Here is a 25,609-nt window from a genome sequence, read left to right as displayed (position 1 = left end):
CACAGGTCACAGGCCCCCAAATATTCTCCACATCTCCATTATAGTGGTACCCTGGTTTACAACCATAATCTGTTCCGGAGGTCCGGTTGTAAACCAAAACAGGTTATAACCCAAGGCATGCTTTTGCCAATGGGGCCTCCCCCCCCCAAAAAAGGGGGGGTGTAATCCAAAAAAAGGGACATGCACTTCTGGGTTTGACGTGGTTGTAATCCAAAATGGTTGTAATCCAAAACGGTTGCAAACCAAGGTACCACTGTATAGGCCATGTTTTATTCATTTAAATAACTGAATTACAAGACGAATAGTTCCAGAAGCTTGGTTAAAAACAGAATTTGTGCAAGCACATGTAAGATGTAGAATCCAACATGCAAAGTAATCAGGGTTCTCTGACATGCGTGCCAACTTCAAGAGGCATCCCAAGCCATCTTCTTAACTATGGCTTAGTAACATTACAACAGAGGGACTACACATGACATCCTTCTATTCAAACCATGAAATTAAAACACAAGAATTCTACTTTTCTTCACTCTAATTCTACCTATACACCTTCTCAGTCATTCCCTTCTCTGCCAAGTCTCTGCTAAATTATGTTACTGAGGCGACAATTTTGCCAGCAACTACAGGCTCTCCCTCCCCTATTCCCTATTTTATGCTAGTGGAAGTGCAGTCAAGTCAACTAGGTTCTCATTTACTTGTTGCTGCTCCTTTATGGTAAACAAGCACACCAATAGCTCAAAGTACTTCATATATTGTAGATGCATGGGTCAAGCTGAGAGTCATTAATCTACATATTCTAAAAGTCTGCTTTGTTTTCAAGACACACTGAGAAACTCATGCAAACCTACTTATGTGTTTGCTTTCCAAATCACCAAATATAAGAAATTCAACAGACAACTGATTAAGTCAATTCTCTACTGTATTCTGGGATTCCCCCCCCTTCTTTTTTTAAAAAGCCTGAATACCATGATGTGTGTAAAAAGTAATCCCAAAGCTGGCAGTTTTACATAAAACACCCACTCCTTGGAGCTAGTAATTACGAACAATTTAAAAACACAATATTGACTAACTTCACAAGATTCTGAAATGCGAAGCCATCTGTCCACTGTTCGGTAAACGATGCGCCGTGTCGAACAGTCGTAAAATGCCCAAGGCGTAATCTGTCTTGCATACTCTTCTCTCTGCTTGCCAGCTTTTCTTGTGTGCTCTAAGGAAATCAAAAATATCACCAGTTAAGTTTAGAGCCCTTCCTTCTCAGCAACGGATTTTTGCCACAGGAAATGCAACACTGACGCTTATTTTGTTGCGCAAGGATCCAAGATACCTTCCTTCAAGGCTTCCATTTTGTGAGGGTATTGCATTTTCCTCAGCAACGGGGGGGGGGGGGGAGAAGCAGCTCACCACCCACCCAGTTAGCACATCAGCTGAGATTGCTAACGCCAAGCAGAATGCAGCTGCTTGCGTATCTTTGTGAGTGCCTTACTGGTTTGTGCTTGTGGTATCAAGCAAGGCAAATACGAGAGCGCTGAAAGCTGAAACCTTCTGCATTCTTTATTAAAGGCTCCTCCTGTTCCTGGGAAAAAAGACTGTATTCTGGACAGGTTTGCTACTCTCAAAGGAGGCGAGGAAAGAGTGCTATTTCCACTTTGCATCAGAAGGGGGGGGGGACCTCTTCCAGTTTTCTAAATAGTTCCCAATTAAGCCTATTTTATAATGACTCTCCCTCATACCAGCTTGGAATTTGATCCCAGGACCCAGGGATCTATTTCTGTGTTTAAATACAGCATCATCAGGGTAGTAGTTCTTCTACCTCTTCTTACATATGACCACAACAACCTCCTCTTGTCCGTTAATTCATCTCCTCATTTCATCCTGGAGGGAAGATCTACCTATGAGACAAATCCATACATCTGCCCCCACCTTACACAGTGCCTCTCTCTTGCTGTGTGGGAATCAACCCTGAGAAGCAGTTTCCTGCACTGCTACAGTAAGAAGGGGACACAGATATCTGAACCACCTTACTGCTGACTGGATCGGGTTTTTACTGAAATGACACAAACTGCAGCTCATGCCATTGCAGTTTAACCTGATTTACAGGATTAGGATGACAAAGTATTCTTCACTGTGGATACTGAACAAAAAACATATTTAAAAATCCAACTTACTTTTTCAATCAAAAGCTTCTTGCTCATTGAAATGCATTTGTTTAATCTTTCTTTGTATTTTTCAAGTAGCTTTTGTTGTTCGTCTATTTGTCGTCGTAGGTCACAATTAGCCTAAGAATCAAATGAAATTGTATTTGTAACCAGTGGGGCCCTGCGATAAAATGCTGCAAGGCCGAAAGCTTCTGGAATAGGGTCTCAGCTGTCCTATTCCATCCTCCATCTCCATTTCTCATTTATTCTCCATCCATTCCACACACACACACACACACACACACACACACACAGCCAGCATTCCAGGCTCAGTCCTCATTGGCCTGTTTTGGAGTTCTCCGCAGCACAGGTTGGGTGACACACTTGTGTCCAAATCCCAGCTATATTAAAATACTTCACTTTTCCATTCATATCTTTGGGCAACTCTCCTTTCCATTTCTGATTAAAATAGCTTTCAAGTGTGAACCAGGAAGTGACCTAATGAGGTGGTACATTCTAACTTTCTTAAAATCTCTGTGTGTGTCTTCTTTCCTCCTCCTTTTCCAGCTACTCAGTTCCCCTCCCAACCTAATGATCTCCCACCCACCTTGCTCAGTCAGATCTATACCACTGAATTCTTAGGGCTTTTTTCCTAAAGATTTTTTGAGCATGAACAAATCACAAATACAGGAAGAGGAGTGCCAATTATAAATTGTATACATATAGACCCAAAGCCGTGCCTTCTCTTTCTCCAGGTATTAAAAATATGTTATCAGTCCACTCCCCACCCCCACCCCCAAAAGATTCCTAGAGTTTGGAGGATACAGTATTATAAGTACGTTGGCAAGAATACATTTATATGTCTTTCTGATAGCTTAAGTCAAATGCAATACAAGTAATTTGCCATTTTAAAAGCAGTGTAAGTAACCCTATATTTCTCTCTTAATCTTACCGTTATCGTACTTACCCTGAGCAAATCGTCTATACGACCTTCCTTCTTTTCCAGGTCTTGGTTTTTATTACTTTCAAGTGCAGTTAATTTCAACATTGTGAGATCAGTCTACATTAAAGAAAATAAATAGTAGGGAAGTGGAAAGCAAATATTTATCAAATTCCATCTAAGTTCCATCAGAATGCAGCCTTTTAATTTACCACTAACTTATATTCAGCTTAGGCAAAATAGCAAATACTGTCAGAAGCCTGAAGAGTGGCAGCTCTAAATTCTTCCCTTTCTTAGAAGAAGGAAATGAGCAATATGCCTTTTGTATAATCCAGATTGTGCTGAACTGGGTGGATACACGACTCAAGAGAAGAGGCAGCACCAGTCACAGTCATGCCAGGTTGCACAAATGGCTATGCCACCTTTCTGTTTTGAGTCCTGCAAGTTAAAAGAGAAAACCATAGCGAGGAACACCTCACCTGGCACACACTTCCGCTGCTTCACAAGCATTCTGGACCTAAGGGAATCTGTTAAATTGCAACACAGAGAGCCAATGTGGTGCCCACCATGTGTTCTGAACTACAACTCCCTGCCGGAATGCAGAAGACTGGGAGGCCAGCTAGCAAGCCCCAGCTGGACCGTCTCCTTCTAGTCTTCCTGCTTCGAAGACCATTGGCAGCTGCTCCGACGTAAATCAGCGACCTGGGCTTTAAAGCCAGGGCACACTATCAGCACAGTGAACTGCGCACACAGAATAGGCGTGAGGCTTGTAGAAGCATACCACAACTACAGATTTATTAATCATAAATCAGGACAAAGAAACATGTCGTCTCTTTCGTCGTCTCAGAGAGTACAGGGAAAAAGCAAAAGCTATACACAACGGAAGTTCCCAGCAAGCTGTGCTGGAATGTAAACAGACATGTGACACGCAACAATTCCACACGTCTGCTCCTTAAGGTGGAATGGAAATGTCAACACTCCCATGTTCCCTGCCTATTGCTCTTGCTGACTGGGGTTGGTTGATGGGGGCTAGAGTTCAAAACCTAGAGGGCACCAGGTCGGCCAACTCTGTACAATTGGACTACAGTTCAGTGGTAGAACACATACTTTGGAGGAGCTAGAAACCGAACCCTTCCACAGGCAGAGACGGCTGTGAAAGAATCCCAACTAAAAGCCTCGACAGCTGCTGCTTGCTAGTCAGTGTGGACAACACAACTAAATGGAGAAATTGTCTGAATCAGCACAACGCAGCTTACATTCCTGTGAAGTTTTAGTTTGTTATTTTTATGTGGGTGGCGCTGTGGGTTAAACCACTGAGCCTAGGGCTTGCCGATCAGAAGGTTGGCGGTTCGAATCCCCACAATGGGGTGAGCTCCCGTTGCTCTGTCCCAGCTCCTGCCAAACTAGCAGTTTGAAAGCACGTCAAAGTGCAAGTAGATAAATAGGTACTGCTCCAGCGGGAAGGTAAACGGCGTTCCCATGCGCTGCTCTGGTTTCGCCAGAAGCAGCTTAGTCATGTTGGCTACATGACCCAGAAGCTGTCTGCGGACAAACGCTGGCTTCCTAGGCCTATAGAGCAAGATAAGCGCACAACCCCAGAGTCGTCCACGACTGGACCTAACAGTCAGGGGTACCTTTACCTTTACTTTACACAGCCTTGATAAAAGTTACCTGCACCCTGCTTTTCCATTTTAATCTTGTTATTATGTATTTTGTGGTTTTTACCTTGTATTTTTATGTAGTGAACTGCCCTAAGATCTACGAAGGGCGGTATAAAAATTTTAATAATAATAACTCTTGTTGATGTTTTCATTTCCATCTATCAGAATCTCGAAACCTTAAATCCCAAAGCATCCATCCTGAAATTGTACTCCATATACAGTGGTGCCTCGCAAGACGAAATTAATCCGTTCCGCGAGTCTCTTCGTCTTGCGGTTTTTTCGTCTTGCGAAGCACGGCTATTAGCGGCTTAGCGGCTATTAGCGGCTTAGGGCTTTAAGAAAAAGGAAACTAACTCGCAAGAACTCGCAAGATGTTTCGTCTTGCGAAGCAAGCCCATAGGGAAATTCGTCTTGTGAAGCGACTCAAAAAACGGAAAACCCTTTCGTCTAGCGAGTTTTTCGTCTTGTGAGGCATTCGTCTTGTGGGGCACCACTGTATATATTTTTGTAATCTCCCTAGGAACATCACGTGTTGTTGTGCTGGGAATGGGAGTAAAATATAGAGACGAAGAATGGCTTGCTTCTATTTACTCTCAATCTTTCACTGTAACAAACACTTCAAGTTTAGCTTTAACTACGCGTCACCTTTTCTAAGTTACAAATCAGAACTAATGTGTATGCGTGTAGAATAATGAAACAGAATGGCTTCATGTATTTTCAGCATTAAGCATAGAATTACAACCCAGAGTGCTCACCTGAGTAATTTTAAATGACAACTGCTTTGGTTGTGAAACAGGGTGGTCCCCAAAAGATAACGCAGTAGGAGAAGGACTATTCTGTCGAACCTAAATGTGCACGGATAAAATATAAGATTTAAATGTAACTGTAAAGCAGAAATAAGAACGAAGTAAATTGCTAAAATAAGGGAAACTGCCTGGTCAGACATTGTCCTCTTTCACCCTCCCCACACCTGAAATGCTTGGAATCCACGGTAGCTAGACCATGGGAAAAAAACCAGCCATTTATTTCTTCTACTAAAAGGAGTAAGTACCTACAATTGGAATACATGTGACTCTTCATTCTCCAGTACTAAAAGCTACACTATTCAGATCTCAGAGGACAGAAACTTCCTCATGGTACATGAGAATATCGTCTGCAGGGAATGTTACGAAGTCACCATTTGCCTCTGCCACCAATGTCAGAACTGTCCCCAATTTATTTATTTTATAATGAACGGGGGGGGAAATCATTTCATGCACCTTCAGAGAAAACACCATTTCAAACGGTCTCTAAGGGGGTAGTAAGACTATCATATAAGGCAACTGCATGGATACAGCAACATAAATTGGTCTCTGAGAGACAGCACAGAACCAAGGGACCTCTGTATCTTACACCTCACCCCTTTCGCATTGGACAGGTTCAGATCCTCAGGTAGTACCAATTTATTTTTCAATAGACTTGAGACTTGTGTTTGTAAATGTGCTAATTCTTAATGGAAACATTTTTGTCCTGTATCACTATCCAAATTCTAGCAACCAGTTACTTGTCTCAGCAACTGCAGAGACTTTCCAGACAATAGGGAAGAGGCAATTAGGGGAACCACTGGTGGCTTTTGCTGCATCTTCTAATACTTTTGGTGTGCAATATTATTTCAAAGACACTCACTACAAATTGCAACTTTGGAAATTAACAGCTCTTCTAAAAAAAAAAAAATGCTTGGAGACACTTTGTTGGTAAAGCTGTTTTAACAGGCAACAACGCATCAACTACTAGATTGTAGCTGAGACAGGGTATGTGGAAAAATATATTTCACCCCACAAATGATCAGGGAATATTCTTCCTTTAGATAGTAATGGCTAGTTAGAATTTCTATACATCTGGGGAAACCTGGACATGTCCTCTTTTGGGGGGCCAACACGCACATCCGGGTGAATTTTTACATTTTAAAGGAAATGTCTGCTCTGCATGCCGCAGTCGTGACCAACCTGAGCTGAGGCTGTCCTCTTTTTTGTTCTTCAAGATATAGCAACCCTATTTGAACGCTTCGTTTCTGAAGCAACACTACACAAAAACACCAGCCTCCCTAACTGCTGCATCAGAAAGGGAACAGTTAAGCAATGGCAGACCTTACCTAGAGGTTTCTAAGAAATAATTTAATAGAATAGTCCAAGGACAAGCATGAATTGCTTCTCCCTACTATTTTGTGGGGACGCAGACGCCTAGGAGAAGTATGGGGAAGAAAATTGCTCATGGCAGCGCTGTGTCTTTGCCTGGAAAGACGTGCCCCAGACACAAACCAAAATCCATTGGGGGTGGGGGGAAGTGTCTTGAAATGTTTGGGAAAAGAGGACTGACAATCTTCCAAATATGCATAACTGAAACCCCTCTCAATTATCTTTCAGTAAAAAAAGAATTAGGAGGAAACACTCTGTTTTAAAGAAAAAGCCAACCTGTATGGGGTTTTGGTTTTTTTGTTTCTATAAACTGAACATGCTTGTGGATTTTATATAGTTACAAGAAGGAGCAAGGGTGGGGAGAGAGAGAGGAAAACATTTCTTTTCCACCTTCATGTAATTGTTTTAATTCAACGGGATTCCCAAGAGAATCCCTCTTTGCCTATAGCAGAATGGAGGGAGAAATACCAGGGGAGTAATCCAGACCCACTGAAGACACCATCGTTTCATTAGATTAAACGTGCAGTGGTATTTAACTGGAAGTGCTTCAATTTTCTCAGATACTAGAAGATAAAGTCTGAAGCTTTTGTCAGTACTGGAGTAGGACCGGGAACGGGGGAGAGGGAAAATTCTCCTCAGTGAGATATAGTAACTTGAGATTTAAAAATGTCTCACATTTCTCTAACCAGGTACAACTGGGTGTGCGAAATCTATTTTACCATTCTAGATTGGACTGCATTATCATTAACCCAGCTGACTACCTGCAGATCCCTCTCCACATTAAAAAATGTAATAGGCAATATTTTTCAAAGGAGATAAGGAGGGGGGAGTAATCTGGTTTCTCTTCAGATCGTATAAGGAGAGGGGCTGGAAATGTTCTGGCAATATTCTACCCCAGTGCTCAGCAAGACAAGGCTGCCATATACGTCCAGAATTTCCTGGAAATAACTGGAATACAGCAGTCTGAAACAGTGTCTGGGCGGAAATCACTGAGTTTTGACTCTTTTTTTGTGATTTTGCAAGGTGGTGGGGAAGCTCAACAACTTTGGGCAAAACTAAGAAAAGCTCAACAACTTTTGTGTCCGGATTTTCAGTTTTTGAAATATGGCAACCTAACAGTAAGAACCTGTTCCCACGTTCAAATGCTCTTGCCAATTATTTCCCAAAAAGTGCAAGTGTAAGAACTGACAAATCATGGAAGTTTGACACTTTGAATAATTTTATTGGGCAACATTCAATTACATACAGGTATGTCTGCTCACACAATGGGACTTCTTTTTCCTCTCCTAGACGCTACACCTCCTACACTCCACAAAAATCTGCTCCAGACAGTTGAAGGATAAGTCCCATCATGCAAACAGAAGTCCATTTCTCAATCACGTGAGCATCATTGGCTATCCCCCATTAAGGCCTTTTAATAACTTCTAACATTACACTGTTATTTGTGATCTGGCTCCCCACACCCCAACCCCAACATGTGGACATGCAAAAAGGAGAAACAGAAGACTCCTATCACACTGCCCGGCAAAAAAACTCAACCGCTGGTTTCTATGCAAGCATACTACCAATAGGGAGGTGAACAAAAAGTAACAATACAATACAAGCTGGAGTTCCCACGAGTGAAAGGAAAATATGAAGAAGAACTGCGGAAGGGACATGGAAGAAATTTGAAGGCCTCGGATATAAGATCACCAGGTTAATGTGCCAGACTAATGGGATAAAAAGGACTGACAATCCTGGGACCGGGGGGAGGGGACGCTGGAAGAAGATTGGATTGTTTTTATTCTCTTTTTTTATCATCAGAAATGTTTTATGAACGTTGCAAAAATGTTGAAATGAAATTACTTGGCTCTTGTAAGAATGTTTAAAGAACTAGGTAAAAAGGTAATGGTTATGATAAGCTGGTAAAAATAAGATTTAAGTTTTAAGTTTTAAGGTTTTTTTATAAGATAAGATGAAAATAGAGTAAGGTAATGTAATGACAGAATATTATGAATTATGGAAAGGATTTGCTGTGACAATTATTAATCAAGATACAAGAGATGGGAGGAGGAGGAGGTCATGGAAAGAAGGTAATGAAAGTGGAGAATTTGAAAATGATGGTTTTCTTTTTTCTTTTTTTCTGTTTTTGTCTTTTCTCTCTGTAATTTTAAAAATTCTTTTTTCAATAAATATCATTATTAAAAAAAGTAACAATACAATAAAAGTGGTTGTTGGTGTTTTTGCGTATGTTCTAAGGCAGGGCTGGGGAAGCAGTGGATCTCCAGATCATGTTGCACTTCCAATTCCGTCAGTCCTGGTCAAACGTTCTCTGTTCTAAGGGAACAATCTATCAAACCACTGCCTCTGCAAGACTATCATGAACATTTCTGAATCATAAGCTGATAATTATACAGAGTAAACTTACGGAAGAAGGGGCGGAATGTGAATTTTGAGGAGAGCGAATCGCAGGAGGCATTCCTCTTACTGGGCTAGACCCATTTCCACCTTGGTACTGGAAAAAAGTGAACAAATCAATTATATTCTAACAGAAATGTTACTAAGCAAAATTCAGATTATGTAATCAAATGCAATACCCTTCAGAGTGATTTGCATGGGGTCTGTTGAGACAAACTTGTTTATCACAACAGCAATTCAACACTCAACAATTCTTCATTTTTATTTCTGTATAAAAACTAATTGCCCATTAACTGATGCTTGAGCAAAACTTAGTATTACTGCCATTATAACTTTAGATTTAAGGCAAAGGCATTCACTTTTGCAGGAGCAATCTCCAGCTTGTACATTATTAAGTTTGTACCACATCCATCCTCCTGAAAGAAGCCCAGGGCAGCAAACAAAATAACAGAACAATACTATTAAAATAAAATAAATAAATATTTAAAACATTTTAAAATATCAAGGGCCTCTAGAAACAGCTAACATAGAATACATATGCAATAGCTTGTTGAGGGACACTACCCTGGAAAAGCTACCCCAGCAAGCATAGCTTAGCAACAAGCACAAATGAGGGAGAAAGTCTTTGGTAATGCTTTTGCTTCCTAACTTGCTTAATTCAATATTTTGTGAAATTCTAAGTAAATTAAGTTGAAAGCAAAAAACTAAACTGTTGAAGATGCATACAGTATTACAGTTAGGAAACCAGGGATTGTCAAATGTCACAGGAAAGGCATGCAAAATTTAACGGTAGAAAGGTTGTGCAATTCTTCCATAACTGAGAAATCTATTAAATAGTGCAGAATGCCATCGAGACTAAATATGTAAATTCAGGAAGCTGCTGACAATTTATGCACATGGTACTAAAACTGAGGATATTAGCAGCAGCCCGTTTTTCTACTGATGACACCTTCTGCTCATTTGTGCTAAAAAGCACATTGTAATAGAGTCACACTTCCTACTAGGTTCCATTAGTCTCCAGTTATGACTATATGTCTGAAGCTTTTTCACAAAAGCAATGATGGAAGAAACCTAGCAATAGCATGACTGGGTCACAAAATCCATATTCTTTTAGCTCTGTATAAATTTCCAATAGGCATATGCTGGGAGGTGAAAGGACAGCAACACTATCTGGAACTTCTAGCTCAGGGATAGGCAACCTAAGGCCCGGGGGCTGGATGCGGCCCAATCGCCTTCTCAATCCGGCCCGAGGACGGACCAGGAATCAGCATGTTTTTACATGAGCAGAATGTGTCCTTATTTAAAATGCATCTCTGGGTTATTTGTGGGGCATAGGAATTCGTTCAATTTTTATTTTATTTTTTTCAAAATATAGTCCAGCCCACCACACAGACTGAGGGACAGTGGACGGGCCCATGACTGAAAAAGGTTGCTGACCCCTGTTCTAGCTGGAACTGTATGGTTTAAGTACAAAAAAAAGTCAAAATGCACCCCGTTTTATTCAGTTTACCACAGTTTTAGAAGACCTGCACTAGGTTCAGTGACAACCATCTTCTCCCCATCAAGGTAAATCAACATATAGATAGTTTGAGAGGGCATTCAAAAAGGGATTAAATAAATGTTTGTTACCTTATGCACTTTGGGATGAAGAAAAGAAAAAATGTTTATATACAAAATAAAAAATAAACAACCAAATACAATAGTTTATATCCCTCAGAAAAAGCTACATTTGATGTATGAAACAGAAACAGCGTAACTAGAATATAGTGAAATCATAGCACTTACTTCAAAATAGTCACTAATTTTGTGCCCACGTGCACCAATGTTTTTCCCTAAAAAATAAAATCATCATCAAAAAGATTAGAGAGACAAAAAAAGCATAATTTCTGCTGTGTGATATGTAGGCTGTAAGGTATTGTTTAATTTTAGCTTCTCACAGATTCTCGTTAGTTTGGCAAGTGCTTTTGTTTCCTTACATTAATCTTTTAGGAATGTCTAAACAATCACTTTTTCAAAGACTATATGGACCAACCTTATTTCTCCAGATTTATAGTTAGTTACTACTGAAAAGTCCCATTGCTTTCAGCGGACTTATTCATGACTAATGTTTGCTGAATCTTGGATAATCAGGACCATGATAGCCATGTAACTCCAACCAAGACCTAGTGAACTCAATAGAACTTACTTCTGAGCTGACATGTACAAGATCGCACTGGTAGTCACGTTAGGTCTTTTTTTTGCAGTAAACAAGGCCTTTTAAACACCTTATGGTTGCAGATTGATTGCGGCATGAGGATTTGTAAGTAAGAGCCTACTTATCTGTGTTCTTATCCTAATTCCACAGACTGAATAATTAATAGGACTGATTTAGTCAGCAAAAGACATTTGAGCAGTTGTATGACCATTGTAGTAACAAGGAAACACAGCAACTTATATCCATTTACCATTCTGAGTTGCTTGATCCTGATGGCTCAGCGCAAGACCTTAAAGACCAACCACCATAGTTTGAAAACAAATCTAGAAGATAAATATATCCCAAATTCCAGAAAGATAAAAGTTTAAAGCTAAGAACATGTGCATTGGTGCCTTAACATCCCTGACCAAAAGTCGACTGAAATAAAGTGGCCATATGGCTCTTTGAACGCACACAAAACACTCTGATGCGTCTCCAAGGATTGGAAAAGACAGACAACTTTCTGAACACTCTCTACATATAAATATGGTATAGATAACATCTTACACTTCGCAACAATGCACACAGCCTACATTAGTTTTTACTGCTTTGTAAGTCAAGTATAGGATCATCAATTGTACTTGCAAGATGCTGTTGATACTGTTCTATGAAATTTTGAGACAGCTTTCAAAGTCATTATGACCATCTCCCACGTACAGAAAAAAAGGACCGTGAATCTCTCTCACCCGCACAGGCTTCTGCTTTTAAAAAGTAGTGTTTCTTCCTTTTATCATGAAATGCTTTCGGTCCTCTCCAAAATATTCTTTAAAGCCATAAATTTGTCTAAAGTTATCACATGAAGAGTAATATGAGACTGTTCCAGAGCACTAGTCTCATGCCTATTTCCATAGAAAATTAATTACTGACGGCAATTTCCACTTGGCCATAGCTTGGAATGAAGTTTACAGAAAGCATTTTCCAAAATGTCTAACAGTCATTCTATGGATTTTTTTTATTATTATTATTTGAACCATGAATTAGCAATAGTGGTGTGCACCCCAAAATAAGCATTGGAGCACCACCGACCATACACTCCAGGAGAGCGTTCTCTGCGAGATGGCAGCAAATTGTGTCTGGGTCCAAGCCACTGAAAAGTGCAAAATTATGCCAATAACATCTAGCAGAGCCTGTCACCCTGATATCTTTTGGGAAGACGGACAAGATAGCAATCTAAGACACAACAGCAGCAGTCCAAAAGAAGGTATAGGAAGGAACTAGGAGGTGTGGCTGTTTGTGTGTCAACTATAACCCTCAAACTATTCTCACTTCTAAGGTGTGTCATACAACAGCACATCTCTAATGAGTTTATGAAAGGAATGCCTATTTATCTAAACAATAAAGCAAGATGGTCCTTCACTCCTCTTTATTTAACTAGCAGCTACCATTTCTTCCAACGAAAATAAAATAAGGCTCTGCAAAACCCATTCAGACAAGTTTGATAAAGTAACACATTAGTCACTAGAGCTAGTAGAATAAGTCCTCCAACAAAACAGTTGCTTAAAGCTAATTTGTGGACTGCTCCTAAAATACATTTCTCTTCTATTTCAGATAGTAGGAACAATAAGCCATTTACAAGTTTATTATACCATTTCTGTTTAGCAGCAGTTCTGTGAAGCACCCACACAAACACACTTCAAAGCTTGTGCTATGGTTAAACAATGCAAATCAACTTCTGATATTTTTGAATTTAATTTAAAAGCATCAAATCTGCAAAGTTAAACAAGCAGCCATGTTTACTCTGCATGTGCATGTATCAATGTGTATTGAGCACATTGACTTTTGTACTCTGGACAAAAGTCTACAAAGATAAGAAAATGTAATTTAAAAATAGCATTTTCTCCAGGACCAAGCACACTCTCTTCCAAAGGAGGGCTGGGAGCCTTTTAGAATGATGGGACAGGTATTCAAGAACTAATTACTGACAGCAATTGAATCAAATATAAGCAAATGAAGCAACCAGATATTATTTCTTGTTCCAAATCTTCATAGCAATACAGAGTGCTTTTTATCAATTCCAATGCTAGTTTATTTTTAAAAATTCTAATAGACCACCTCAACTTCAAAACATTTTTCTATTACACTCTATTTGCTCTCGAGTGAACACATCTCCAAACTGAGATAGTATATTTATTGACATCCATAGAGAACTGTTGATCCTTCGAGTGTCTGTCAAAAGACAAAATAAAACTTGTGGCATGTCCCTTCCAGACTACTTTGAAAAGCCCTAAGACAAAATCAAGCGAAATTTGTTACTTTTATAAAACTATTTTTTAAAAAATGCTGTTTGCTTCATTAACAATACTTGCAATTATTAATTTGTTGCAACTGACAGGGTGAGTTTGCTAATATTTTGTTGAATATTATATGTATTATTATATGTAAAGTAGATTCTTGGATTTTGTTAATTTTCATCATCTTCTGAATGTGCACAGTGTATTTTGTTCTATATTTTGTCATTTCAACAGGTTGTAAGCTGCTTCAAGATCAGTAATGTGGAAAAGTGATACAGTGGTGCCTCGCAAGACGAAAAGAATCCGTTCTGTGATTCTCTTCGTCTAGCGGTTTTTTTGTCTTGCGAAGCAAGGCCATTGACGGATTAGCGGATTAGCGCTATTAGCGGCTTTTAGCGGCTTATCTGCTGATCGGATCAGCTGATAAGCGGCTTAGCGGCTTAGAAAAAGGGGGGGAACCAGCAGGAACTCGCAAGACATTGTTGTCTTGCGAAGCAAGCCCATAGGAAATTCGTTTTGCGAAGCACCTCCAAAACGGAAAACTCTTTCATCTAGCGAGTTTTGGGTCTTGTGAGGCATTCGTCTTGCAGGGCACCACTGTATACAGACTGAAAATGATATGAAATGAAAAGAGCAACAAGGAAGAATGCTGGTTTTTAAAACAACCATAATGGATGACTGTTCAGCTGAAGACAGCATAACTACAAAATTGACTCCACCCTGTCTTTTCAAGAAGGAAACTAACTCCTAGGGCCATATTTGTGTAAAGTGCTGCTAGAGACTACAATTTGGCAAGCAGAAAACCATAATTACACATAAGCCGAATTCAACTTGTAGTGGAATTTTTACTCGGTGCAGCTAGATGCCCGCTGACAATGCGAAGCAACGGTGTGACATTCAAAAATGGAGGACTTCTTTCCCAGGAAGTTGAAATGTTACTAGATGATTCAATTTTAAAAAATCAGCTGTACATGATATATCTCATACCTTGACTACTTTCACTCTGGTTTTCTGCTTTCCTTTTTCTTCCTCTAGAAGGTTCCAACTGTTTTTTCTCGGGAGTCTGCCAGACACAAAATCATGCTGTTTAATGCATAGAAAAGGAGCCAGCAACAGTTCTATGCACAAATGTGCATTAAAAAGAGATGCTCAACCAATAGGCAGCTTCACTTATCTCCAAGGTGACACACAGAATGTTTTTTTCAGGAATTGTACAAAATCCCTACTCGCATCAAGTTACTGCAGCTACTTCATTCTATCGCCCCAGTAAACCAGGTTGTTTTAATATTATTTTATTCTTTAATTTGCTTGCATATAAATATTGAAAACATCTCTACAAGCTGACTGTAACAACTACGAGCTAAAGAAAAGACTGGCTCAGATCTAAAGAACTGTCACATGACCTTCCTACTGCACACACTCCCTTTCTGAGGCAACCCCTACATCTGCCATACCCCCCCCCCGGCTGAAATAAACAGGAGACCCTCCAGAATGGAATAGAGGGATCAACAGCAACCCCTGTGAAGATGTGAAATGCCTTGTGCTTATGTATGTTGGGCATGGGAATTGATACAAGCCATTAATTTTGTACACTCTCATTTGACATTCAAGGTAGTGTTAAAAAGTATTCTTAAAAATGTAAACAGGAGCACAGAGTTGGAATGAGAATTCCCACACAAAAAGCTCCACTCATGAGATGCTCCAGGTGGAATAAGGGAATTGGGGTGGGGAGAGGTGTTTCTTGTAAAATTATTCCTTCTTTCAGCAGCAGCAGCAACACCCCCCAAGAGCTGCTACAGAGAACTGGGTGAGCAATGTTCATGGTGACAAGGGGGAATTGGCAAAAATTGTCTCCTTGCCTTCCTCCAACCTGTGCCTTCAAAGGATCTAAACCCCTTTTGTGAACAGAACGAACATTTCCATTCACAGATGGGATAACTCTGGATCAAAGCTACAGTAAGCGCATGCTTTCCTAGGACACAAGCTCCAAACCACCACCACCAAGCTTCAAAAGAAAGCAAAACTGCAATTTCCCAATTACACATTAATATTATTTCCCTTATTGGCCAGGTTTACACATAATGCTAAGCCATTGTTTAACAAATCATGAGTTAACAATGAGTTATTCTATATGTCTTTATAGCTCAACAAGCATCTGGGGTGAAGAGGCCAAAAAAAAAGATTGTTAAGGAAGGATACTCAGTTTGCACACAATACCAAACCATAGTTAAAAACAAAACAAGTTTGTGAGCCAACAAAGCATGGCTTCAGATTGTGGCTTGTTGCCTGGAACCCAAGTTAAGCTGTTGGATAGGGTTAGCACAATCAAACAAATCATGGTGCAACATAAAGAGTCAGCAAATTTTAATCACAGTTTAACACAGAAAAGTTAGAAGCCAAAAGGCACTGGAATCCATTTGCTCATAAAACAGTAGGCAGAAGTCATTACTATTTCCCATATACAGCTGAAATCCAAGTATAGCTTGGGGGGGGGGTGTACTGCTAAGTAATTCTGAGTCAAAACAGCATTTTCTAAATTCTTCACATTTCAACCACAATCCAACAATGTGATCGAAAACAGATGACCCTTCAATCATTTTGGAACGCTCCTGAATACAAGCAAGCCCATTTCAAGCTAGAAGTTGTTGTGCCAAATCTAATGTATGTACTGGATGAATTGCTAGGTGCACTGACAACTACAGTGACAAAGCGAAGGAGAAATGAAGTCTGTCCTGTTTCTGAGTTAAGCTTTTTTAAAAAACCCTTATCGTTCTAAATGTGTGTTTTACATTCATGCGAAGAATTTGATGCAAAGATCTACTTTTAGGCATGCACAAGGGATTATAGGTGTCAAGTGGGAATTCTTATGCTGATATGATGTGATGGGTCCTCGACTTTTTAGAAACCCCCTTTTTTCGGACGTAGTTGCCATGTAACGTAGAAGGCTGCTGATTGAAAACGCGCACTCCCCACCCCACATGAAACTAGCTGCACCATTCTTTGAATCCCAGGCATAACCTACATTTTACAGTCAAGTACTTTGGAGAAATCACAAGTAATCAGAAAGCTGTTGTCTTTTTGAAATTACAACCCTACAACCACATCCTAACAGGAGCTCTATTGTCAAATATTTTTTTACAATCTTGAGAAAAAGAGAATGCACACACATTCAAAGTTTTAGTGCTCACATATACCAGCGAACGTATCTAGGCAGCTTACGAAATTGAGGCACACAACATTAAAAAAATTAAAAATAGAGTTATTAAAACCAACCAAGATCAATTAAAGAAACAAAAAAAATCTTAGCAGAGACAGAACAAAACAATTTACAGAGCGGGGGGGGGGGGGAGGTTTATCTGAAAATGTACTGAAACACCTAGGATTGTATTTAATGCTGCACCAGCAGGGTTCTGCGGGAGCAATGGGATTTCCATTTTCTCTCTTCCCTTTGTGCCCCAAATGTGCTTTGGAGGGTCTGTCAATCATCTGGAGCTGATTTTGACAATGCAGGGGGTGAGGCTGGCGGGGACAAGAGAGGAACAGGAAGTTCCATTGTGCACACTTAAGCCCTTGTGCCAGTGGAGCTGCAACACTGGATATGCCCCCTATGGTTTGTTTTGAAAACAAAAGTTTACCAGGCCTGGGTGAATAAAAAGTTCTTCACCTGTTGCCACAAAGATCATAAACAAGGTGCCAGGCAATTATCTTTCTGCTGAGGCTGTTCTATAATCAGGGTGCCAGCACTGACAAGGCCCTGCCTTTTGTAGCCACAGCTACACTTCACTTGAGATGGCATAGTGATCAGGGCCTTCGAAGAAGGGACTCTTTGGGTAGGTTATATATAGGCAGAAGGAAACAGGTATTTGTATGACTGAAAAAAAGCCATACTGTTACTTGCTGATCGCACCAATGTTGTCTGTGCATTAGCAGAACAGACATCTGCTCACACAACAGGGACTTCACCTTCCTGTCCTCCTCCTTGCAGTCCTCCATGTGCCCTCAACTTCTGCTGTTGGGTTTGGGGCCCCATAAGAGGGTTTGGGGCCCCATAAGTGTGGACTTGGGGCCCCATAAGAGTGGACTTTGGAGGCTGCGGGGAGTTGGAGAAGACAGTTAATTCCCGTTACACGGGCAGGCGTCTACATTCGTACAGCTGAATTTCACCAACAGAAGTTTTACACGTCATTTCCATGTAGATTTATGGAAAGGTTCGCAAGCTGGAAAAATTCCAAGGTGTATAGAATTGGCTATTCCAAGAACTGAAAGGAACCTTTAGCAGTACAGCTGCTAAATAGTATATAGTCCTATTTAAGGGTCATAGCTTAGGAACAAAAGGTATTACCAATCAACTCCAATCTCATAATAAAATAGACAGACATTTGATTAGTCTCTGAAATGAAGCCATCACCGAAAATTGCACACATAATAGTGCAGCTGTAATTCTGGAAGCCACTATGCACTGAAAGATTTTAAAGATGAGTAATTGATCTGCATTAACTAAAAAAAGTGTTTTATTGACAATATCCCAATATTTCAGATAGCGTTATCCAACAGAAAACTAAAAGTGGTTAGCAAACCTTCCATTTGAATAGAACCAAATCTACTCGTACATGACCAGCATAGCATTTATAATCTTCTTGCACAAACACTAAAATATTGGTTCTTTCCAGATCTTCAATGTAGAGCCATTCAGGAAAATCTCACGGGCATGCACATTTCAAGAATGAGGCCTAATGTACACAAGTATGAAAAAGAGTTACAACAATCTTACATTAGAAGTGTCAGTTTAGTTGTTTAAATTCTTCATACCTCTGATTCTTTGTCACTTAGAGATCCCAAGCTTCCAAAACTGTGATTAGAACTCTCATTATTTGTTGAGGCCTGTTGAAAAACAGAGACACTATTTGGCATAATATGTTTCAAACAGCTAGTTTGAAATGATATAATATTAAGATAGTATCAGAGTCTATGTTTCCAGAAACTACCACCTACATGCATATTCTGGCCACCATGTGAACATAATTAGAGGTTCTGGCGTAGCCACTAGCTTGTGCAACTACTTCCAGAAGATGCTGCTAAAAGGAAGTCCAGGTATTGAATGAACTTCAGCATTTTCTCTTGAACCTCATTGTGACATTTTGCTTAATACACTTGCTAAGGTAGATCATCACCACTCTGTTGAAAAAGAGCACTTTATGTTGTACAGCTAATATTTCTACCTACCTTTGCTCCAACACTACAGCTTCCTGTACTCCCAGTGCTTCCACTCACTACTCCTGTGAATCTAGCCTCTAACAATTCCTGCCTTCTTGGATCCAGGCTATGAAGCTCATCCATTGCACCTAGAAGAAAACATTTCATTTGTTATAGAATGTGTAACTGCAACCACATGCAGTCTTAGAATTCCTACATTTTAAATCAGTACATGCAGTTCCCGCTTACAGAACACAATGTGCTCCCTGGAAATCGTTTATTAGGTGAAAGTTCGCATAACGAGTCCATGATTTCCACTGAGTCTTATGCGAATATATCTAATCCAAGATTTGCTCAATGTCTGTCCCCACTCCCTCCATGGTTTCTTCCTAAAATGGCTGCAGCCAACCAGCAAAAGAGAGACAAAGGGAAAACTGATTTGTCTGATCTCTCCTGCTCTCTTATTTTGCCTGATCTTGCTTCCTCCCTGCATGTTTTCTGCCCGAAAATGGCTGTCACTGACCAGCAAAGCACAAACAAGCTAGAAAGTAAGGAACTGGACAATTTCCAGTGGGCTGTATAGCAAAGTTTTGGCCTAATTCTTTGCATTCAGATAAGTGAATTTCTGCACACTGAATGGGCAGATAGCGGGACATGCATGTACTACATTACAGAGTCTTCCTTCAGAAAAGGGTATATTCCAAGTAAAGTCACTGGTGCTCCATCTGCATAGATGCCCATCTTGAGCACAATCCAAGATATACCTGCCATATATGCTATCCAAAGCTGGGAAAGAAATTACACAGAACTGCATAGCTATGCTCAATAGCAATGTTTTTCAGAAGATAAGCAAAGCCACTAGGCCTCAAAATTGCTGCAAAGTTTATGTTATGCATTCTGTATTGCTTGTAGGGGCAAACTACCAGCTGCACACAACAACTAATAATAATAATAATAATAATAATAATAATAATAATAATAATAATAATAATAATTTATTATTAATACCCCAGCGATCCAGCTGGGTTTCCCCAGCCACTCTGAGCGGCTCCCAACAGATTAAAAACAGAATAAAACATCAGACATTAAAAACTTCCCTAAACAGGGCTGCCTTGTGAGATTTGCACTGGCTGCCAACATGCTACTGCATCAAAGTCAATGTTTTGGTAGTAACTCAAAAGGCTCTATACAGCTCAGGAGCAGGTTACTTGAGAAAACCTCTTATCCCTTATATTCCCAGTAGGTCACTGCATTCTGCAGGAATTTCACCTTAACGTCTCAAGAAGAGGCCCACTCCACAGAGTCTGAGATGCACTGTCCATTTTGTGGGAAAGCATCCCTGTTGTGATATGAATAGTGCCCAATATCTGTACTTTCCGGAAACAATTTGGAGTCCTCCGTGGCACAATGAGTCTGGCTTTTAACCATAAGGTTGGTGGTTTGAGCCCACCCGGGTTTCCTGCCTTGCAGGGTGTTAGATTACATGACCCTTGGGGTCTCTTCCAACTCTACAATTCTAAGATCCTATAACTGAAGACATATTTGTTTCTCCAGCTGAATGAAAACCTGCCTTAAGCATTTATTTTTTATTGTTTTTAAACCTCCCTCTAGTTACTGTTTTTCTATTATTAAAACAACATTTTTGCTGTTTCACGGTATGTTTGCAAATTGCCTTGAAATGAATGTAAAAAATGATTACTAAGTCATAACAACAGCTCTCCTGACTAGTAGCCACTGAACTTGTTCAGACAACATTGTAAGCCAGACCACATTGTAAGCCAGCTGCTTTCTTCAACCATGTGCTGAGCAAAGGGTTGGCTTAGCATGCCATCTGAACCCAGTGTGCCATCTGAACTTATGGTTAAGTTCTCTCCTAGCTAACCATGAACTTTAACCAAGAATAAGTATTGTAATTAGAGAATTACTTTTCTGACATATACATCAATCCTAGACATCTTCATAAGACACATAATGTACAGGGCTTTCATTGTTTGTGAATTGCTGCTTGCCTTCTTTTGGTAACCTCTGCTCTTGCTTGGAGATGCTGGAAGAGAACATCCTGGTTCTTCTGTCGTTTTTGGCCTGACCCCTCCCTCATAGTCTACCTTTTCACCTCTCCCTACAAATCACTGTTACTGACTAGGGGGAAAGCAGCTTATTGCCTTGCTGAGAGAATAAAAAGACAGAAGTAGCTGCAAAGAAGAAAGAGCAAAATACCTGCTGTGGATGCCCAAGCCTCAGATGAAAAATCTGAAAGTTTGGGTGACTACTACATTCCAACAAACCAAGACTCACAGAAGGAAGTAGAAACCAACCAGATATATTTGAAATTTTGCTTGTATTAAACTAAGGCATTTATGGATTTAAATTTATTAAATATGCCAAACAGAACAATTTCATATTCCATGGTTATAAATGTTTCATTTTGCATTATTAAAGCAGTAAAGTGTAGTTAAGGAAACAAGCAGTTTATATGAATTTATTTTTAAGTTTGTCTTAACTAGCATATCCAACTGTTGCAAAAGCTTTGGTAGTCAACAGCCTACTTCATCAGATTCATACATTTGCTAGAAACTCCTACTTCAAGATTTCTATAACGGCACAGTCATATTGGTAGCTTTTGTTAAATTATTACAATTAACTGTCCCTTGAAAACAGAACAGCTTTTATTTATCAGAAAAGCTTTTGCTTTTACCGATAAATTTAAATTCTTCTCTGGATTTAAAATATGTGGCAACAGTGCAAAGTTCAACAGTAGCTGTTGAAAATTGGGGGCCCTACCAGTGTTTTCTTCTACTGCACTGTCAACACTGGATAATCGCCCTCCAAAACAAAAAAAAACAAAAAAAAACAAAAATTAGGGACGCGGGTGGCGCTGTGGGTAAAACCTCAGCGCCTAGGACTTGCCGATCACATGGTTGGCGGTTCGAATCCCCGCGGTGGGGTGCGCTCCCGTCGTTCGGTCCCAGCGCCTGCCAACCTAGCAGTTCGAAAGCACCTCCGGGTGCAAGTAGATAAATAGGGACCGCTTACCAGCGGGAAGGTAAACGGCGTTCCGTGTGCTGCGCTGGCTCGCCAGATGCAGCTTGTTACGCTGGCCACGTGACCCGGAAGTGTCTGCGGACAGCGCTGGCTCCCGGCCTCTAGAGTGAGATGAGCACACAACCCTAGAGTCTGGCAAGACTGGCCCGTACGGGCAGGGGTACCTTTACCTCAAACCAAAATTGCCTGCTTTTTCCTTTTTCCTGCCATCCAAAAGACTGCTTATTAGTCCATTCCAGTGTGGAAGAGACAGCATTTCAGTCCTGTAATCACTTTTCAAAGCATGCTAAGTCAAAGCATGTTAAGTTTAGATGCTTAACACACACTGAAAATCTAATGACCCGTTACGCATCCTTCAAGTTGTAGCACTAAACAGTAAAACAGCACAACCTTTTGTTCTACTTCAACACATGCAACAAAAAGAAAAGAAATAGTAAAGGGCAGATGCATGAAAAGTGACCAGTTAGAACCAGCTCTCTACTAGTTGCAATAGTAACATAGACCGTTTGTAGAATATTAACACATACTATTCAGAAAGGGAAAAGGAAAAAAAGGAAAAGGAAGAAGGGCCATTTTGTTCCATGAGAAAATAATCTAAAATCCTCTATCAGGCAATACCTTCATTTGAACCAAGAAAAATGTCACAGCATAGTGAGATAGCTTTCAAGTTCTCCACTGCTCTTCATTAAGTTGGATGTTAAATAGTGAAAAAGCTGCTGTGATAATGAAGCCATGGTGTCTGCATTAGTCACAGTCTAAAGATGGAGTACAGGAAAAGATAGCAGACTTAATTAGATTAGGCTCTATTAAGTACTACACAGGTTACAATGTGCACAAAGGCTGCTAGGGCATACAAAAAAATAGCTGATCCATTTTTGAAAATGTAGAATCCAGTCATTACCCAGATTTTTTTCACAAATACCCTGACTTTCTTTCCATTGTCTATGTCTTGGGGAATACTGAACTTTGCTGAAGATAAGACTCTAATTCAGTGTTTCCCAACCTTTTTTGGACAAAGGCACACTTGTTTGATGAAAAAAATCTCGAGGCACACCACCATTACAGCCCCGTGACGTCAGCGCGCAGCGTCACGCCGGGAGGGACGCACGGAAGTGTAAGTTTCAATTTTTTTTCCTCCCCCTTGCCGGGGAACCTCCAAGCTTTGGGGGTGGGGGGGGGGGAGGCAGCAAAGCGAGGGACTGAGGGACTCCTCCAACGACAAGGGTTGGGGAAGAAGAGAAAGGGCTATTCCGCTCCAGTCACGGGAGGGGAATATGTACTGGCCCAACTGGTGTGCGGTCTTCGGAAAGCGGGGTGCGGGAAGGAAGCCTAGGCTCGGGGTCCACCGACCTCGGCGGAGAAAGGCAACAACCGGAGCCGATGACGAGCCGGCGCGTGCGTGCAGCGGCTGGCCTCGAGCTCGGGAAGCTGCGCGCGGCGATGTTGACGCAGGGCGTGCGAGAGCTTGGGGCGGGGGGGGCGGGAGAGAGAGAGAAAGAGTTGGCAGCGCCAGGCGCTGTTACTTATTGCGCTGCGGACGCTGCCAGCAACTGTGGTGGTTGTGCGGCGGCCGCCGCCGCAGAACGTCCTCGTCAGTCAGTTGAGCTGCCTGGCGGCGTAGGGAGCCGAGGGGCGGGGCTTCCTTTCTGAAGGAGCTGAGGGTGGGGGTCCTCCGGCGCCTTCGGCGAAACAGCGCCGGCCCAGAGCGCTTCTAGGAGGCTGCCTTTGTGCGCGACGTAAAGCCCTCTTTCCCTCCCTCCAGCCCCGTGTCACCTGTGGAAAAGGGGGCTGGATCCAGTGACGCAACTCGGAAAACTGTTAGGGAAGCCAGAGCAGGAAAGTGAGTGGGAGGCGGCGGCGCCACTTTAACCCACGTTTCCTTTTTGAAAGAGAAACTTCAGTGTTTCCCAACCTTTTTTGGACTCGCCCGCCTCCCTCCAGGCAACATCTCGCGGCACACCAGGCAACATCTCACGGCACACTAGTGTGCCGCGGAACACCGGTTGGGAAACACTGCTCTAATTCTTACCTTCTCTCTTCAACTAGTGAATAATTGTAATATATTTACTTTTTTACCTGACACATCTTAAAAAAAGTAATCTGCAATTTTGTCAACTTTAAAACTAGTGAATTCTTTTTTGTTTTCCTCCTACCCAAAGTCCTGTATGTTTTGGCGGTCCAGCTGCATTTTATATTTACAAAAATGGGAGGAACAGACCAGTGCTCTCGCTGAAAAATCTGTATAGCACCAAGTAGAGCCTAATTACATTTTTGTTGGTACAAATAAAAGGCACTGCCTAACCATGAATTTTTGCACAGAAATGAGCATCTGAAGAGCCAGCCATTTCTACACAAGGTCTTTAAAATTTGAAGTACAGTGGTACCTCAGAAGTTGAACGGAATCCGTTCTGGAAGTCCGTTCGACTTCCAAAATGTTTCGAAACCAAAGCACAGTTTCTGATTGGCTGCAAGAAGCTCCTGCAGCCAATTGGAAGCTGTGTCAGACGTTCAGGTTCCAAAGAACGTTTGCAAACAGGAACACTCACTGCAACTCTCACCGGTTTGCAGCGTTCAGGAGCCAAAACGTTAAGACTTGCAAGGCGTTCGGGATCCAGGGTACGACTGTATCTGAAATCCAGACAAGCAGACTAAAACAACAGAACAACCCAGTTAAGCTGAGCTGTTAGAATCTGAGCTCAAGGCGGCTCATGCTACAACAACCCATTTAAAGCAAAATGTTGGGAGTTTAGATTTAGTGCTTCATTGTCATCAGAAGTAGTTTGTAAATGCAAGCCATGTTTATATAAAATCTACAAGCCAATCTTTGTGCTGTTGCTCAGGAATCTAACTAAAACGCTACAAGAGGCTTTGTTTGTTTAAAGATGTATCAGTTGCCTGCCCAAAGCAATGCCGAACAAAAGAATAACAGGAACTATTATCTACTGTGGAACTATACACCTTACAAATAATATCAAACAGCTCCTCAATTTGATTCATGACTAAACTTGGACTACTCTAAAGTATTCTCAAAAAACCTGAATACTATAATCAAGTTCCTGTACTAATGAATACATCTGCTTACATAAACTCAGAACGGCCTTGGTCCAGTATATCTGAAGGAGCGTCTCCATCCCCACCGTTCTACCCGGACACTGAGGTCCAGCACCGAGGGCCTTCTGGCAGTTCCCTCACTGCGAGAAGCCAAGTTACAGGGAACCAGGCAGAGGGCCTTCTCGGTAGTGGCGCCTTCCCTGTGGAACACCCTCCCACCAGATGTCAAAGAGAACAACAACTACCAGGCTTTTAGAAGACATCTGAAGGCAGCCCTGTTTCGGGAAGCTTTTAATGTTTGATGTATTATAGTATTTTAATATTCTTTTGGAAGCTGCCCAGAGTGGCTGGGGAAGCCCAGCCAGATGGGCGGGGTATAAATAAAAAATTTAAACAAAAAAAACTATTTAAAAAAACTGCCGTAATCTTTGTTAAGAGTACAAGCATAGCTGGATATTGCTGTGCCGCCAATGGCCAAGGGGGCCATTTCGTGTTTCAGGAAAAGCATGAATAATAAGTACTGGGATAGGTCTTATTGCCTCAGGTATGTAGAGA

The 25,609-nt window shown here is 41.0% G+C and overlaps 1 protein-coding gene across 2 annotated transcripts in view; it reads right to left on the bottom strand.

Moving 5' to 3' along the window:
• The window catches only part of TLK1 (tousled like kinase 1), a 70,954-nt gene that overhangs the window by 15,122 nt on the left and 30,223 nt on the right, over positions 1–25,609 (bottom strand). For both annotated transcript variants that reach the window (XM_082236937.1, XM_082236938.1), the window contains exons 2-10: positions 18,992–19,110; positions 18,578–18,649; positions 14,756–14,831; positions 11,090–11,136; positions 9,315–9,401; positions 5,489–5,578; positions 3,100–3,192; positions 2,163–2,273; positions 1,068–1,204 (exon numbers count right to left, since the gene is read on the bottom strand). In XM_082236937.1, the coding sequence (XP_082093063.1) occupies positions 1,068–1,204; positions 2,163–2,273; positions 3,100–3,192; positions 5,489–5,578; positions 9,315–9,401; positions 11,090–11,136; positions 14,756–14,831; positions 18,578–18,649; positions 18,992–19,110 (832 nt within the window). The remainder of the gene's footprint in view (positions 1–1,067; positions 1,205–2,162; positions 2,274–3,099; positions 3,193–5,488; positions 5,579–9,314; positions 9,402–11,089; positions 11,137–14,755; positions 14,832–18,577; positions 18,650–18,991; positions 19,111–25,609) is intronic.

Source organism: Podarcis vaucheri, assembly GCF_965113315.1.
Source record: "Podarcis vaucheri genome assembly, chromosome: 1".
Lineage (NCBI taxonomy): Eukaryota > Metazoa > Chordata > Lepidosauria > Squamata > Lacertidae > Podarcis > Podarcis vaucheri.
Note: the sequence above shows the minus strand (reverse complement) of the source record. Positions and strands in the feature narration are given on the sequence as shown.